The sequence below is a fragment of the Clytia hemisphaerica genome, unplaced genomic scaffold, assembly GCF_902728285.1.
Source record: "Clytia hemisphaerica strain Z4C2 unplaced genomic scaffold, Clytia hemisphaerica genome assembly, whole genome shotgun sequence".
In the NCBI taxonomy this organism is placed as follows: domain Eukaryota; kingdom Metazoa; phylum Cnidaria; class Hydrozoa; order Leptothecata; family Clytiidae; genus Clytia; species Clytia hemisphaerica.
In genome coordinates this window covers 619,391-632,128 of record NW_027104378.1, presented here as the reverse complement: position 1 = coordinate 632,128, position 12,738 = coordinate 619,391, and the positions used below count along the sequence as shown (strand labels likewise).

Below are 12,738 nucleotides of genomic sequence, written 5' to 3'. Positions count from 1 at the left end.
TCAAATGTTCTCAAGTCTTGAGAAATGGTAGTCTCAACTTCAGTATGAAATTCAACTTGTAGAGTTTTGAGTGTGAGGCTAGTAAATTAAGTATTATATATATTTTGAATTTAGGTATTGATGCGGTTGGTTACATGATGTATTAAGTTTGATATGGTAATTTTACCAGCCTATAGCATGTTAGCTTGCCAGAAATTGGAGAAACAACTGGAGAGACAACGCTTTTCCTTGTTGGTATTGGATTGGTACATTGGTGATGTGAATTAATTTGCAATCTATCTAAACCTAAAAGATATCCAAATTCTCTTTAAGGTTCCATGTGAATAGCAGTTGGACATGGGCTAGTTGATCCTAAGTCTAAACACGCTAAACACCCGGCTGTCTTATAATTCACAGTAGCATCCACTCGACTGACGATTAGAATGGCCAGAAAGTAGAATATTCTTCACCCGGGGTGTACTAGGTTTGCGAAATTACGGGGGTGAGGGTACAGAAAAAAATTAGACTGAAATTAGATTTTGTGATTTTTACAACCCTTAGAGGGTCGATTTGAAGGTCAAAAAGACACCCTTAAGGACTATACCCGCACCCTCTATTTGTCCTCCGGGTTCTTCACACCTAATAGATGGACCAATCACCTGGTATTACGATTTTAGGGCTGTAGAATTTAAACTAGGATTTCTTCTGAAATTGAAATTTTGGGGTACTTTTGTTGTGTTTAGAAAATATCATTGTCCTAGTGAAGTTAAAACTTCTCAAAGGCTAGGGTTTATGATACCCAATGAGATAGATGGTCGGAGAGATAAAGAGTTGTAAGTCTATACTTCTTTTCGACCGTAGGCGGCAATTACTGCACGGGCATACTTTGCCCGTCTTAGACTAGTAAACCACGTCGTTGTATTTCGCTGCAGATTAAACTTGCAATAGGATCTATTTTTCTATATGTTCACTGAATACATGTCATTCCAAACCACTCTCCCGCGAAAATTTCTATTTTTTATAAGAGCTCTTTATCATAAGCACTATTCCCGCGTTCCTGTGTCCAAGGAAAGACAGATGCTTGCTAGTCTATGTCCGTCTTACCACCTTAAAACCGACCCAGTCTTTTTTCCACACCTATAGACAATAGAAAAATGTGTAAAAAAAATGATTGAATTTAGTTTAGGGGGATAATTAAATAATAAAGTGGCATGCGCCTGACCTCGTGACTACGGTCGAAAAGGTGTAATGAATTTCTCGATTCTAACTGTAATTATAACTTCTTTGTTACTTCCAATCCAGTATTTGTATGAAACCACGCGTAACGCGTAACTATGAAGGAAACAAGTAGCTTAACATTCTACACAGGGAATTCTACTCTTGCCTTTGGCTATGCTTTCCTTAGCCTAGTTAAGTATATCCGTATTCACAAGGTTAGTACACACGGCAGTAGTTAGTTATTTATTCACAGCATACCATTAGATTTATCCTTAGTGACTGAATCTAACTTGCTTAGATTTCTAGGCTATGCCTTTCTGTTAAAAACAACATGAACTTCGAACGTCATCATTAATCTGTCATCTCTCAGACGTGTTGCACCTGGATCTGTCCCAACCTTTTAGCGACGTAATTTATGGGAATTTCTTACAATTATCGAGATATGCCAAATTTTTTTATTATTGATGGTAATTGCCCCATTGATCAGAAATGACAGATAACAGAATTTTGAATCATCTTTTATATAAGAAATTTCGTCTAGAATTTTTTATTTAGCTTGGAGCACTTATTTTAAAAACCCGATTTATTTTGACCCCCGGGGGGGGCAGCTGGGCAAAAGGACCGACGGGTATGTGCGGGCACTAAGGGTGTCTTTTTCAAGGCACCTCAAATGCACTGTAAGGGTCTGAAAAACTAAAGATGCACTGTAAGGGTAGAAATTTCAGAAAATTCTTGAAAAATCTAGATATTTTGACCAAAAATGCTAGAATTTTGACCATTTTTTGCACGAAAGGGATCGAAAATTTGGGGGAAAATGCACTCTAAGGGTATGATTTTCACTGATTTTTGCTGCACTGTAAGGGTGCAATTTTAAAAGCCAATTTTTGGCCCGCACATACCGTCAGTCCGCAAACCCAGTGCCCCCCCCGGGTTTTGACCACAGATTTCTGTAAAGTCCGAAGGGCTGATAGCGTGCTTTAAAATTTTCCAAGCAAAACAAGTGAATATCGTAAAAAATATTGTTGTTATTGCTTTCGAAAATCCACGAAGCTTCTGATTGGTCAAGCGCTGAAATTCTATTGTAATGTCAAGAGAGACCTCAGTAGGATTTCTTACCAAACTACAGCACACTTTTCAGCCAAAGCACACAATCTATCTCTTCCGGCTTTACAGAAATTTAGAAAATTGCTACATTTCTTTTAATTCTTATGATGTTACGTTCCAATAAAAAAAAGATCTTTTGAAGCACTTATGTGAAATTACCTAAATTATGACAATTATGACAGGATTTTCGATGTTTGTTTTAGAGGTTTGGCTTGGAGTTTATGTTGCCTTGAAAACACTCTTGTTTCTGTAGTGAAAGAATGTTATTTTTCTTCGATCGAGATGAATGATAAGAGGCTTCAAGAAGTGTCTTTAGAAAGGAGACGAAAGTGTTTTATTCGAAAAGGGAATGTACATATCATTTTGCACTAAATATTGGATGACTTGGAGAGTGATCCAAAATTGTTGTATATAATAGTGTGTGAATACTACTTATAGTTTAACAAATGTTAGCAAAAGACGTAAAATGTTACAATTGATGTTGTGTGAAATTTTGTTAGGTGTCTGTTGGAGACAGTGTGAACTTTGGTAAACAATATCATAATTCTAGGTCCGGGGGGCCCCCAGGGGGGAATTGCAATTGAGTACATAGAATCATAGAACTGGTGAGACCCCAGCTGCTCGAGTGACTTAGGGCAAGTCTCAAAAACCTAACAGTTTCCCCTAAGTTTTCGCTACCAATAGCAGCCAGAATCAGAGATCCACTTAGGGCTCTAAAGTACCTCTATACCTTAAGGTTTCAGGGCCCAGTTGTTACGTAATTAAATATTAACCTAAAAATTAATTATTAAAGAAATTGTAATCATGACGTCATAATTTGATCGAATTTAGTGACGTCATGAATCGTATAATCGCTATAATATAAAAAATACATGTCAAATCTATCCCAAATTTGAACCAAAGATGCATCTAACTGAAATGTAACTTTTTGAAAAAAAAATTTTTGGAAAAATTTGATGACGTCAGCAAAAAATTGCTTTTTTCAATTTTTTGCATGTTTTGCTGACGTCATCAAAATCTTCAAAAAAAATTTCATTGAAAAGCTCGGCACCATTAAGATGCATCTTTGGTCCAAATTTGACAAAGATTTGACATGTACTTATAGAGTTAGAGCTAATTTACGATTTATACACCGGGTCCTGAAACTTGAAGGTATAGGTCATCTAAAAATCCATAAGTGAATTCCTGAGAATGGGTGCTATTGGTCGCGGATTTGGGATTTGTGATTTTTAAAAATCTAGACACGCCCTAACTCACCTGAGTGGATAAATGGGTTGAAAAATTATCTTCGGTGGGAAAGATACCCCGTTATATGTATCCCTACTTGCGTTCCCTTAGGGAAAAGAAAAACTTTCAGAAACCCCATTGGATTTTAAGCTAAAGATTATGGTTGAAAATTATAACCTCTTTGATTCTAGATTGCTTCTTAGCTTCTTCATTTTTGACATTCATGGTCTATGAAGCATCTCCCCGAGTCTCTGATACAGGAGTGTCTTTGATATTTATCAAATTGGGTGGACGTTTAATGCTTTGTGTCATCTGACTAATCGTAAAAACTTGATGGTTTCGCCAGACGTTTCAAGAAGTCAATTTCATATGATTGGATAAAGTTAATGACGTTGTCCTTAAGCTACGTCTGAAAACTCATTAATCTTTTTTGGAGATGAGTCTGATCAAAAAAGCGCCTTGATCAAAAGCGTGAGAAAATCTGTTTTAAAAGTTATATTTGAAACTTAATCTTAATAACATATAAAAAATATCCTTTCTCTTCTTATGATTTTTTGCCGCTACTATGTATCTATTTCTCTTAGAGATGATTGGCAAGTGTAGTAGGGTATAATACTGTAATCTCTTTTAGGACTAATTCCCAGTGCAATCGTATAGTAGGTAAAATAAACCAGGCTTTGCTAAACCCCATTTTCACAGACCCGATAAATTTTCAGCCAGTCGGAATAGAAATAATGGACTGAAACTCGATTGGACATTGACATTATTAGCCTATGCTTTTATGGCTGGAGACTTGAATTCTATTTTTTTCAATTTTGTCAGGAAATTCAGCAGGGGATAGAAAAAAAACTCAACGTTTTTCAGTGGAGATTTTCTTATTTGATTATTTTTACCAGGGACTAAAACTGGGGTTTAATTTTCCACTTGGGACGACATTTGGACAATTTTTCCTGTGGGGTTCCACCGGGTCTGTGAGAAGGGGGTGTCGAAACATTCAGAAGTTGGTGCATTTAGCACTCGCATTCCAACTCAAGAAACAATAAGTTTGTAAAATATGCTATTGCTCTGAATTTATCATAAAACGTGGTGAGTTGACTTTTAAAATTTATGTTTCTTTAAAAATGCTTTTTTACATCTTTTGCTTTATGTTAACTTTCTACTTTAAAATCACTGTAAATTTGCTTACAGATGGGCTTATATGTATCTAAATTATAAACAGTAGTGATGATGATGATGAGTTGTTATCCATTGCCAAATTTGGTTTAAAAGAGTGATTCAACGACAATCGACAAAGACAAATATTTTACTTCATTCTGCATGATGAAATTTAAAAGTAATCTGTGATCTCTGATTTGAGAAAGTCTCTCCAGATGAGCCTAATCTTGTACATTAGGATTGGATTAATTACGTCTTTGCTCACCCCCAGAAGGAGTGCTTTCTGAAACCATTTTTGTTGGTTAGGATGAGAACCAAGAACTCCTCCATGGTGGTTTTTGTCAGAAATAAGATAAGGAAATTTGTGGATTTGTGACGTCATTTTGATTTTATTGACACCAAACACAAGATCTTATTTCTGTCACATATGACAAAAAAATTACTTAATTTGTGCATTTTTTTTATTTTCATCAATACGATAGTACAAAATCTATTGATGGATGGAACTTTCATTTTTCAATACTTTTAAATGACTACTTTGAATTGATCAACTGGAAACACTTTGCCAGTGTTATTATTTATTACTGCAGCGATCGCTAGAAGAAGGAGCTTAACGGGAAAATGTTGATAAAGAAAAACCCAGACTCTTAACCGGTGTGTGTAAAATGAAGGCAAAAAATGTGGAAAAGCGTGGAAAATACCTGTTTTTAATTGGTAGAAGTGTTGGTTTCTAGTTAGTAGTTAAAGCTAAAAAGTTGTATGGCAATTCTCAGAATTACCGTGACTATGTCAGTGGTGATGAGAGTTCAAAATATGTACATAGTACAAAATCAATTGCTGCTTGATCGAACTTTCATTTTCAAGTCTTTTTTTGAATAGTTCAGCTATGCACAGTGTTTCTTATGTTTAAAAAGGCTAATAAGTTGTATGGCGATTTTCCTATTACTGTAACTTTCTTACTTGAGATTGGCCTAGTTAACTAAGCCCGTATTCACACGGCCTACGACAATGTAGTGTTTTCGGCACGATTTTTTTATATTCACGGATATTGAATTTATATTTGGAATGGCTTTGAGATGAGAATTCAAACTTTACAATGGGGATTATAGTGATAAAACTGAAGGATATTTTTCTCAGCAAAGGGACAGATTTTCAATCAGTTCTTCCGGTGAACAAGGGTCCCACCAGGTCTGTGGATAAAGGGTTTTACTTTATTGACACATCATCCTTGTGCATCTCATGAAAAGCTTGTCTAATATTAGGGCCAATTGCTTTATCTGCTTCTTTTTTGTTGCTATGGCATGTCTCAAAAATTGAAAATTACCGTAGTACCGTAGATCGCATTAGTCGTCAGAAAGTCAGCAAAACCAGGATTTTTTGTTTTGGTTTATTTCTGCTGAAGTTATCTAAATTTCAAAAGTTTGTTGGTCATTTCTGTCAAAAATTATGTTATTTTCTAAGACATGTGCCATAACATACCCGAGAACAGAGAAGATTATTTGGGAGATTTCATGCATTCCCTATCTTTTCTTATTGGAACTACTAACTTTTTCATTTTTTATTTCAAAAATAGGAATAACAAAGAAAATATCAAAATATCAAAATGAAGAAGCTGTTTATCGTTATACTAATTGCTATGGCAACAGCCTCCTACTCAAATGGAGTCAAAACCTCGTTCCCTTACCGGGAATTTCTCGGATTAACCAAAGAACCACTGCTGATGATAGATGAAGTATCCATGTTATGTCACGCTGCCGTCAAGATTCGATCACCACCTGGAGGATTTGGCAATTTATTCCAACCACCACAAAACAAAAAAGCATGCAGCTGTAAATCAACATGTATGAGATTTAGAAGCTGTTGTATGGATTATCTATGGAATATATCGAATCCAGAACCTGTACCAAAATACACAGAACGTTTCCTACAGGAAGTTGACAAACATCCAAAATTGGAATGCCAAGCTGTGGCAAATAATCTACCGTCAACATTCACCGTAGAGAAAATCTTGATGCGGACTGAGTGTTTGTCTAGTGCAACCAAAGATCAAAAATACAAATGCAGATCCTCTACATCCGTTACTGATGTCCAACCCATTCTTGGGAATGATGGACTTATTTATAAGAACAAACATTGTGCCCAGTGTAACCAGATCCAGGATTACAAAAAACTTGACTTAAGTGCTAGCAATTGTATTGAATCTGAAAAACAAAATGCGAAAACTTTCACGGAGAAGTTTACGTCTTGTAAAATCAAACTTTCAAACATGTCGAACACGGTTGAGAATGAATCAATCCAGGTGTGTGCGAACTTTTTTAATAAAGCAGAAATGCCCAAAACAGTAACGCAAGATCTGACATCGAGATTATGTCATTCATATAGAGCCAGTATAACCGCAGGCCCTCTTTACAAATGTTACGATAACCATCATTGCTTCAAACTCATCACTGGAGAAGAACTAGATTTAGAATCTGATAAAGGGTCGTGTCCTTTTACTCTCCCTAAATCAAGACTTGAAATACATAATATTGGTTTCGGAGCTACGGATACTTATTCACAACTTGTCAGTTTTGAAGACCTTCACCAAGATCCTTCTAACAAATGCTCTAAAGGACAAATTTATGACATTGTGGTAAAACAATGTATCGATGAATTTTCATGTGGATTTGGTTATGAAAAACAAGGTACAAAGTGTGTTAAAAAGGTTCCAGTAACACCGAACCCAGATTTTGGCGCTGGTGAAATTGGGGTCAGCCAAAAGGAGATTCTTAAACGTTGTTTATCACCAACCATCAATGCCATCCTTGATAAAAACAAAATGCCAAACGGTACCCATATACCAAAATACGGCAAGCTGTTGCTTAATACTTCAAAAACACTGTCTTTCTCATTCGATATAAAACATATTGACGATGTTAAACAAGTTTACGGTAACTACGCCACCATTATTAAATCGACAGTCCAACATCATTACTTGACGCCATTTTACGGACCAGATTTCAAACGAACATTTAAAAATAATAAAATTTGTGCACAAACTGCTGCCTTAACAACTTCAAATTATAACATATCACTTAATTGTTGGCTTATTACCAAATCCGAGAAAATACCAAATACACAATATGTCTTGAACTCAATTTTCCGTGACAGGTCTACAGACGCTGAAATTCAAATCACGATTTGTGAAACGTTTCATCTAGACTCATCGTGTCCAAAACGCATCATAGACAATTATACACATTTTGATAATGCTACGATCAAGGATGAGTCAACAGGCGCCCAATTTCCGCCCCAAGATTATGTTCCCATTGATACTGGACTTGGGGTGTGTCTCCCAATTGGACCAAAAACCGCTTCGGTTCAAGGCTGGGAAAGCGTGGCAAATGGAGTCGAAAAGTACATCACAATTGTGGGCTGTTTTATGAGTATATTTTGTTACGTTTGGGTCATTCTAACCTATACTATTATCCCGGCTTTGAAGACGATCCCTGGCAAAAACATTGTGTGCTTATGTACTGTTCTCTTAAGTGCTGATATAACAATGCTGATCACAATGTTAAGACTTTCTAATTCAGCATGTGCTACTTTTGGTGCTTTTTTACATTACTTTACGCTATCGGTTCAGGTATGGGCTGGAATTGTGGCTTATGATATTTGGTCTACTTTTCATGGTCACCGAGGTGTGAGGAATGTTAAAAGCAATAAACGTTTTCATTGGTATTTAGCTGTTGGTTATTTAGTACCGCTTGTTATTGTTATCATTTGTGTTGCCTTGGAAATGTCGGCTACAGTTAATTTTGGTTATGGTTTAGGTGGTGTTTGTTGGATAGCCCTATTTACACCACGACTCATTGCATATATTCTACCTATGGCTTTGATTACACTATTCAACGTTGCTGTACTCTCTTACACAATATTTTGTATATGTAAACAAAGCCGTAAATCGAAGAAACTTTTGAAAAAAACAGGCGGGCAAGACGTCTCCATAGCACGCATGTCACTCAAGCTGATCATTTTAATTGGTGTCATAGAACTGTTAGGACTTATTCAAATCAAAGGTGCAACAACGGAACAAGGCCGAATCTTGAATACCGTGTCCCGAATAATTTATTCCGTGGTACGATCATTCCGTGGTGTCTTTATATGGTTGCTGTACATCGTTACTGACCGTGTTTTCAAAGTATATCGTGACATACGTAGCCAACGTTCCTTACGCACAACAACACGCTCGACTTACGTATCACGCCGTGGCACACAATCGAGATCTGAAGCGTATTCAACCGCCAATGAACAACGTGGCTTGATGGATCCGCCTCCTGCTGCCGTTTGAGTGATAAGGAATTAAGAATATTATTGACGTGAAACTTGCTAGATAAACACTGTCACGATCAAAAATCTTATTATTTAATTGTTGCCATGGTGCCTTTGCTTGCCTAGCATACAATATACAGGAACATTAAACGGACTTTGTATATAACATACTGAACCAGCTTGTGCTAGAACTCGTTCAGGGGATTTGATATTTTGAATTACCTTATCTACTGTTAGATATATAATAGCTATTCTGACTTCAATTTTCCTCCATGTCAAAATTATTTTTTTGATTTTAAAGACCAAAATAAACCTTTTTATAAATTACGTCACGAACATCACATGCCTCGTATTCAAACAATTACCATGGTGATTATGTCCCTTGAGACATAAAATGTATTTTATGAATAGAAAATAGTTTTAATAAAATCCGCTGGGAGTTAATCACCATGGCGATAATTTTAAAACGGGGCAAGTGATGTTCGCAACGTAATTTATGAAAAGGTCTATTACTATCCGTATAGCGGTCATTAAGTAAGCCATTAAAGGTTCAATCGGCGGGCGGTATTGAAAGGTTTTGTGACTCAAATTGTCATACCCGCGCTGAGGAAACTAAAACGCCAGGCTTCAGAGGGCTAAAATATCATTAACGGCCCGGGTATAGGGCAATAATGTCATTTGCGGCCCGCTCGGAATTGGATTGAAGTCGTTGCATAGAAGCGAAGAGACTAAACTAACGTCAGAAAAAAACACTCCTTGGTCATTTGCGGCCCGCTCGCAAGGTGCTAAAAATTTGTTGAAGAAATTGCATTGAAGCAAAAAGAATTGGTTGACGCTAGAAAAAAACGTTGTTTGAATGCCCGATATGGATAATAATAGTAATAGCGTTAAGTTATTGTTATATTGGGCACGGATGAAACAAATTCTCGCAAAACCTTTTTTTTTTTTGAAGCGGTGAACTTGTCAATTTTCCACCAAATATTTGAGTTTGAATTGAATGACACCTTGTTAGCCATCCGGAAATTCTAATGGAAATTCCAGAATTATTCTATTATACTGACTGTATTCTGTTTAACGTATAGTAGAGATTTTATAACAAGTGACATAAGAAGGTTGATATATTTGTGTAAGTAATAATTAAAAAAATTTTGATTTTACATTAATTTCAAGCAAGTATGTAATGTGTTATACCAACTCTTAAACATTGGGGAAAGCTTCCTTTGAGGGGAGTTTTGAATAAAATTACTTACCATTCAAACAAAGAAGTAAGTATCATTGGGCTTTTCCAGAAAAAAGGGGGGTAAGGTTTGATATGTGGCGGAATTACATAGGGAGATACAAGAATCTGTCAAAAATAACTAGAATTTCATGGGGGAAGGGGTAGCTTTTTAAATCCTACTAATATTCAGAATTCCAGAGGAGTTCAAACCTGAAATTCCCTGGAATTTCAAGGGGTTACAGCATTTCCAGCCACAGAGGGATGGACCTCCTCAACAAGGAGAATACGTTTTTTTCTGGAAAAGCCCATCGAAGAATAGGACCCTCGATACTCTCAATAACAATACAATTTGAGGGACCGCCGTATGAAAATGTCGTACTATTGAATGGATTGTAGTCATATATAAAATTTCTAAAAGTATAGTTTAATATTAATTTTGTATATGTCAAAAATTACTAAAAAAACACTGCACCATATATTTTACTTAAGATCTCCTTGGAAAGATAGTACAGTTGTCACTTCAAGGGATCAAAAATCATATTCGAATAAGAGAAAGATTCGAATTATAGAGAGTAATTTAAACCAATTTCCAGCTGAGAGGACCAATATTTTGCTTCAAATTACAGAAATATTCGAATGATGAGGATTCGAATTAGAGAGAGTTGACTAGTACTAACAAGCATATATATAGTCGAAGAAGTATTGTGAGTTCATTTCATCTTCCAACATACGGGTAGCTAGCCATAGTTGCAATTCCACACATGTTGTTGAAGTTTCTTCGCATTTTGACATAACCTTTCTCGCCCCAGCTTGTTCCCCAACTATAGTAAAAAGAAAAATAAGTTCGAAAAATACTGGTGTATTCGCTCTAGGATCCGGTACATTCTGATTGGGATTTTCCATTTTAGAGCTGAAAAATCTTCATCCGAGGGAGCGATTGACTGACGTGCTATGTTGTTCAAGATAGTAGCATTGCATTGTAAGGGTGGACTTTTAATAAATGCACTGTAAGTGTGGCAATATCTGCAAATCCAGGAAAAATTGCAATTGGTTTTGTTCTATAACAATTGAAAATTTGAGAAGAATTTAAGACTTTAATTACCTGTTTTTGACAATCCAATAATCCGTTCCATCCTCTGATCCATATCCAACCACCAGAGCTGTGTGGTCGATCTGACTTGCCGAACAATCAGGCTCACTGTAAACACCACTTGAATAGAATTGAAAGGACCTGTGACTAGCATCAAAGCCGACCGCAATAGGGCCGGTTAGCGCCACTGCTTTTTGGAGGGCGCTCTCATCACCCTTTAAAAGGTCCGCCCAACCAGTACACGTGACACCAATTGCATTAGGATTAAATCTGCATTCTCCAACCTTAAGTATAGATAAGATCGTAAAAACCTATAGATGTATGTACAATTATTTGAATAATAAGAATGAGACAAACCCGGATGAAATTCATACTTTTTTCACAGGTTAAATTTAAGAGGAAGCTAAACTTTGGTTCATTAAGAAGTGAAATAATTCCCAGCTTCTTCAATTGGCTCCAACTACTCTGATGAAAAGATGCATATGACTATATGTAACAAATCTTTTAGCACTCTATACCACATTCGACAGCATACCGTACTCCGTAACAATCAAAAAGTTCCCTAAACAATCAAATGAAAATTTTTCCGCTGAAAATCAAAATTTCTGAATAATTCAAGGAACGATCCAAGCTGGCCGGCTAAAAAACTCTGTATAGAAGTCTTTCGTGGATAAAGTACCATCTTTTCTTTTTTCAAAATAGCTGTACTGCAGCACTATCCGAATTTTTGTCATCTTGGCGTGTTTGATTATTTAGTACAGCAGAAAAGGATGTCTTGGATATATAGAATATGAAGATATCCAGATCTTATAGCTGTCTCGCGCTGAAATCTACACCCTAATACGTTTCTTTTGACATATAAATGACCATGTCTAAGGCCCCCCATTTTCTGCGCCAAACTTATGTCCTTTTTGGACATGCTACACGAGGTACATTATGATTAAATTCTCAAAAGAAAAATATCAAATCTTACCTTGCCAGGCCCAGGATACCCTTCTGCTGTATCTAAACCTCCGTTCTCAATAACGTAATTATATCCATTATCAATGGATCCAAACCCCTTCACACAGTCTGCCAAATTTTGCTCACTCAAACTGACCAATTTTCCTGTTTTCTTGAATTGCTGACCTTCGAATGCACCTGTCTGTAATAAAAAGTTATGCCAAACAGATTAAATATTTGAGATTTAGTTCAAATTTATCAAGTCTTTTTTAGAACAAGAAGTTGAATGTCAGACACTGTCTTAAATATGAAATTTATTCATTCGTTGTATTGAAAACTTTATTAGCATATATTCTCATTAATACACCCCTTTGTCACAAATCCGGTCAGACCCCAGTCCCACTGGAAAATTTGCCAAAAATTTCGTCATCTGTGGAAAAAATACCCTACAATTTTTACTCCCACTGGGAAATTAACTTTGTTTCTATCCCCA

General features: G+C 36.2%; 2 protein-coding genes across 2 annotated transcripts in view; one reads left to right on the top strand and one right to left on the bottom strand.

Moving 5' to 3' along the window:
* Window positions 1-6,209: 6,209 nt before the first annotated feature.
* LOC136819029 (uncharacterized) lies at window positions 6,210-9,384 on the top strand. The gene has a single exon (XM_067075188.1). The coding sequence runs from the start codon at window positions 6,287-6,289 to the stop codon at window positions 9,011-9,013; it is 2,727 nt and encodes a 908-aa protein (XP_066931289.1). The 5' UTR covers window positions 6,210-6,286; the 3' UTR covers window positions 9,014-9,384.
* Window positions 9,385-10,037: 653 nt separating this feature from the next.
* Window positions 10,038-12,738, bottom strand: part of LOC136819047 (procathepsin L-like) — a 28,755-nt gene continuing 26,054 nt past the window's right edge. The window contains exons 4-6 of the mRNA XM_067075212.1: window positions 12,277-12,447; window positions 11,316-11,587; window positions 10,038-11,034 (exon numbers count right to left, since the gene is read on the bottom strand). Coding sequence (XP_066931313.1) covers window positions 10,929-11,034; window positions 11,316-11,587; window positions 12,277-12,447 — 549 coding nt within the window. The 3' untranslated portion in view covers window positions 10,038-10,928. The remainder of the gene's footprint in view (window positions 11,035-11,315; window positions 11,588-12,276; window positions 12,448-12,738) is intronic.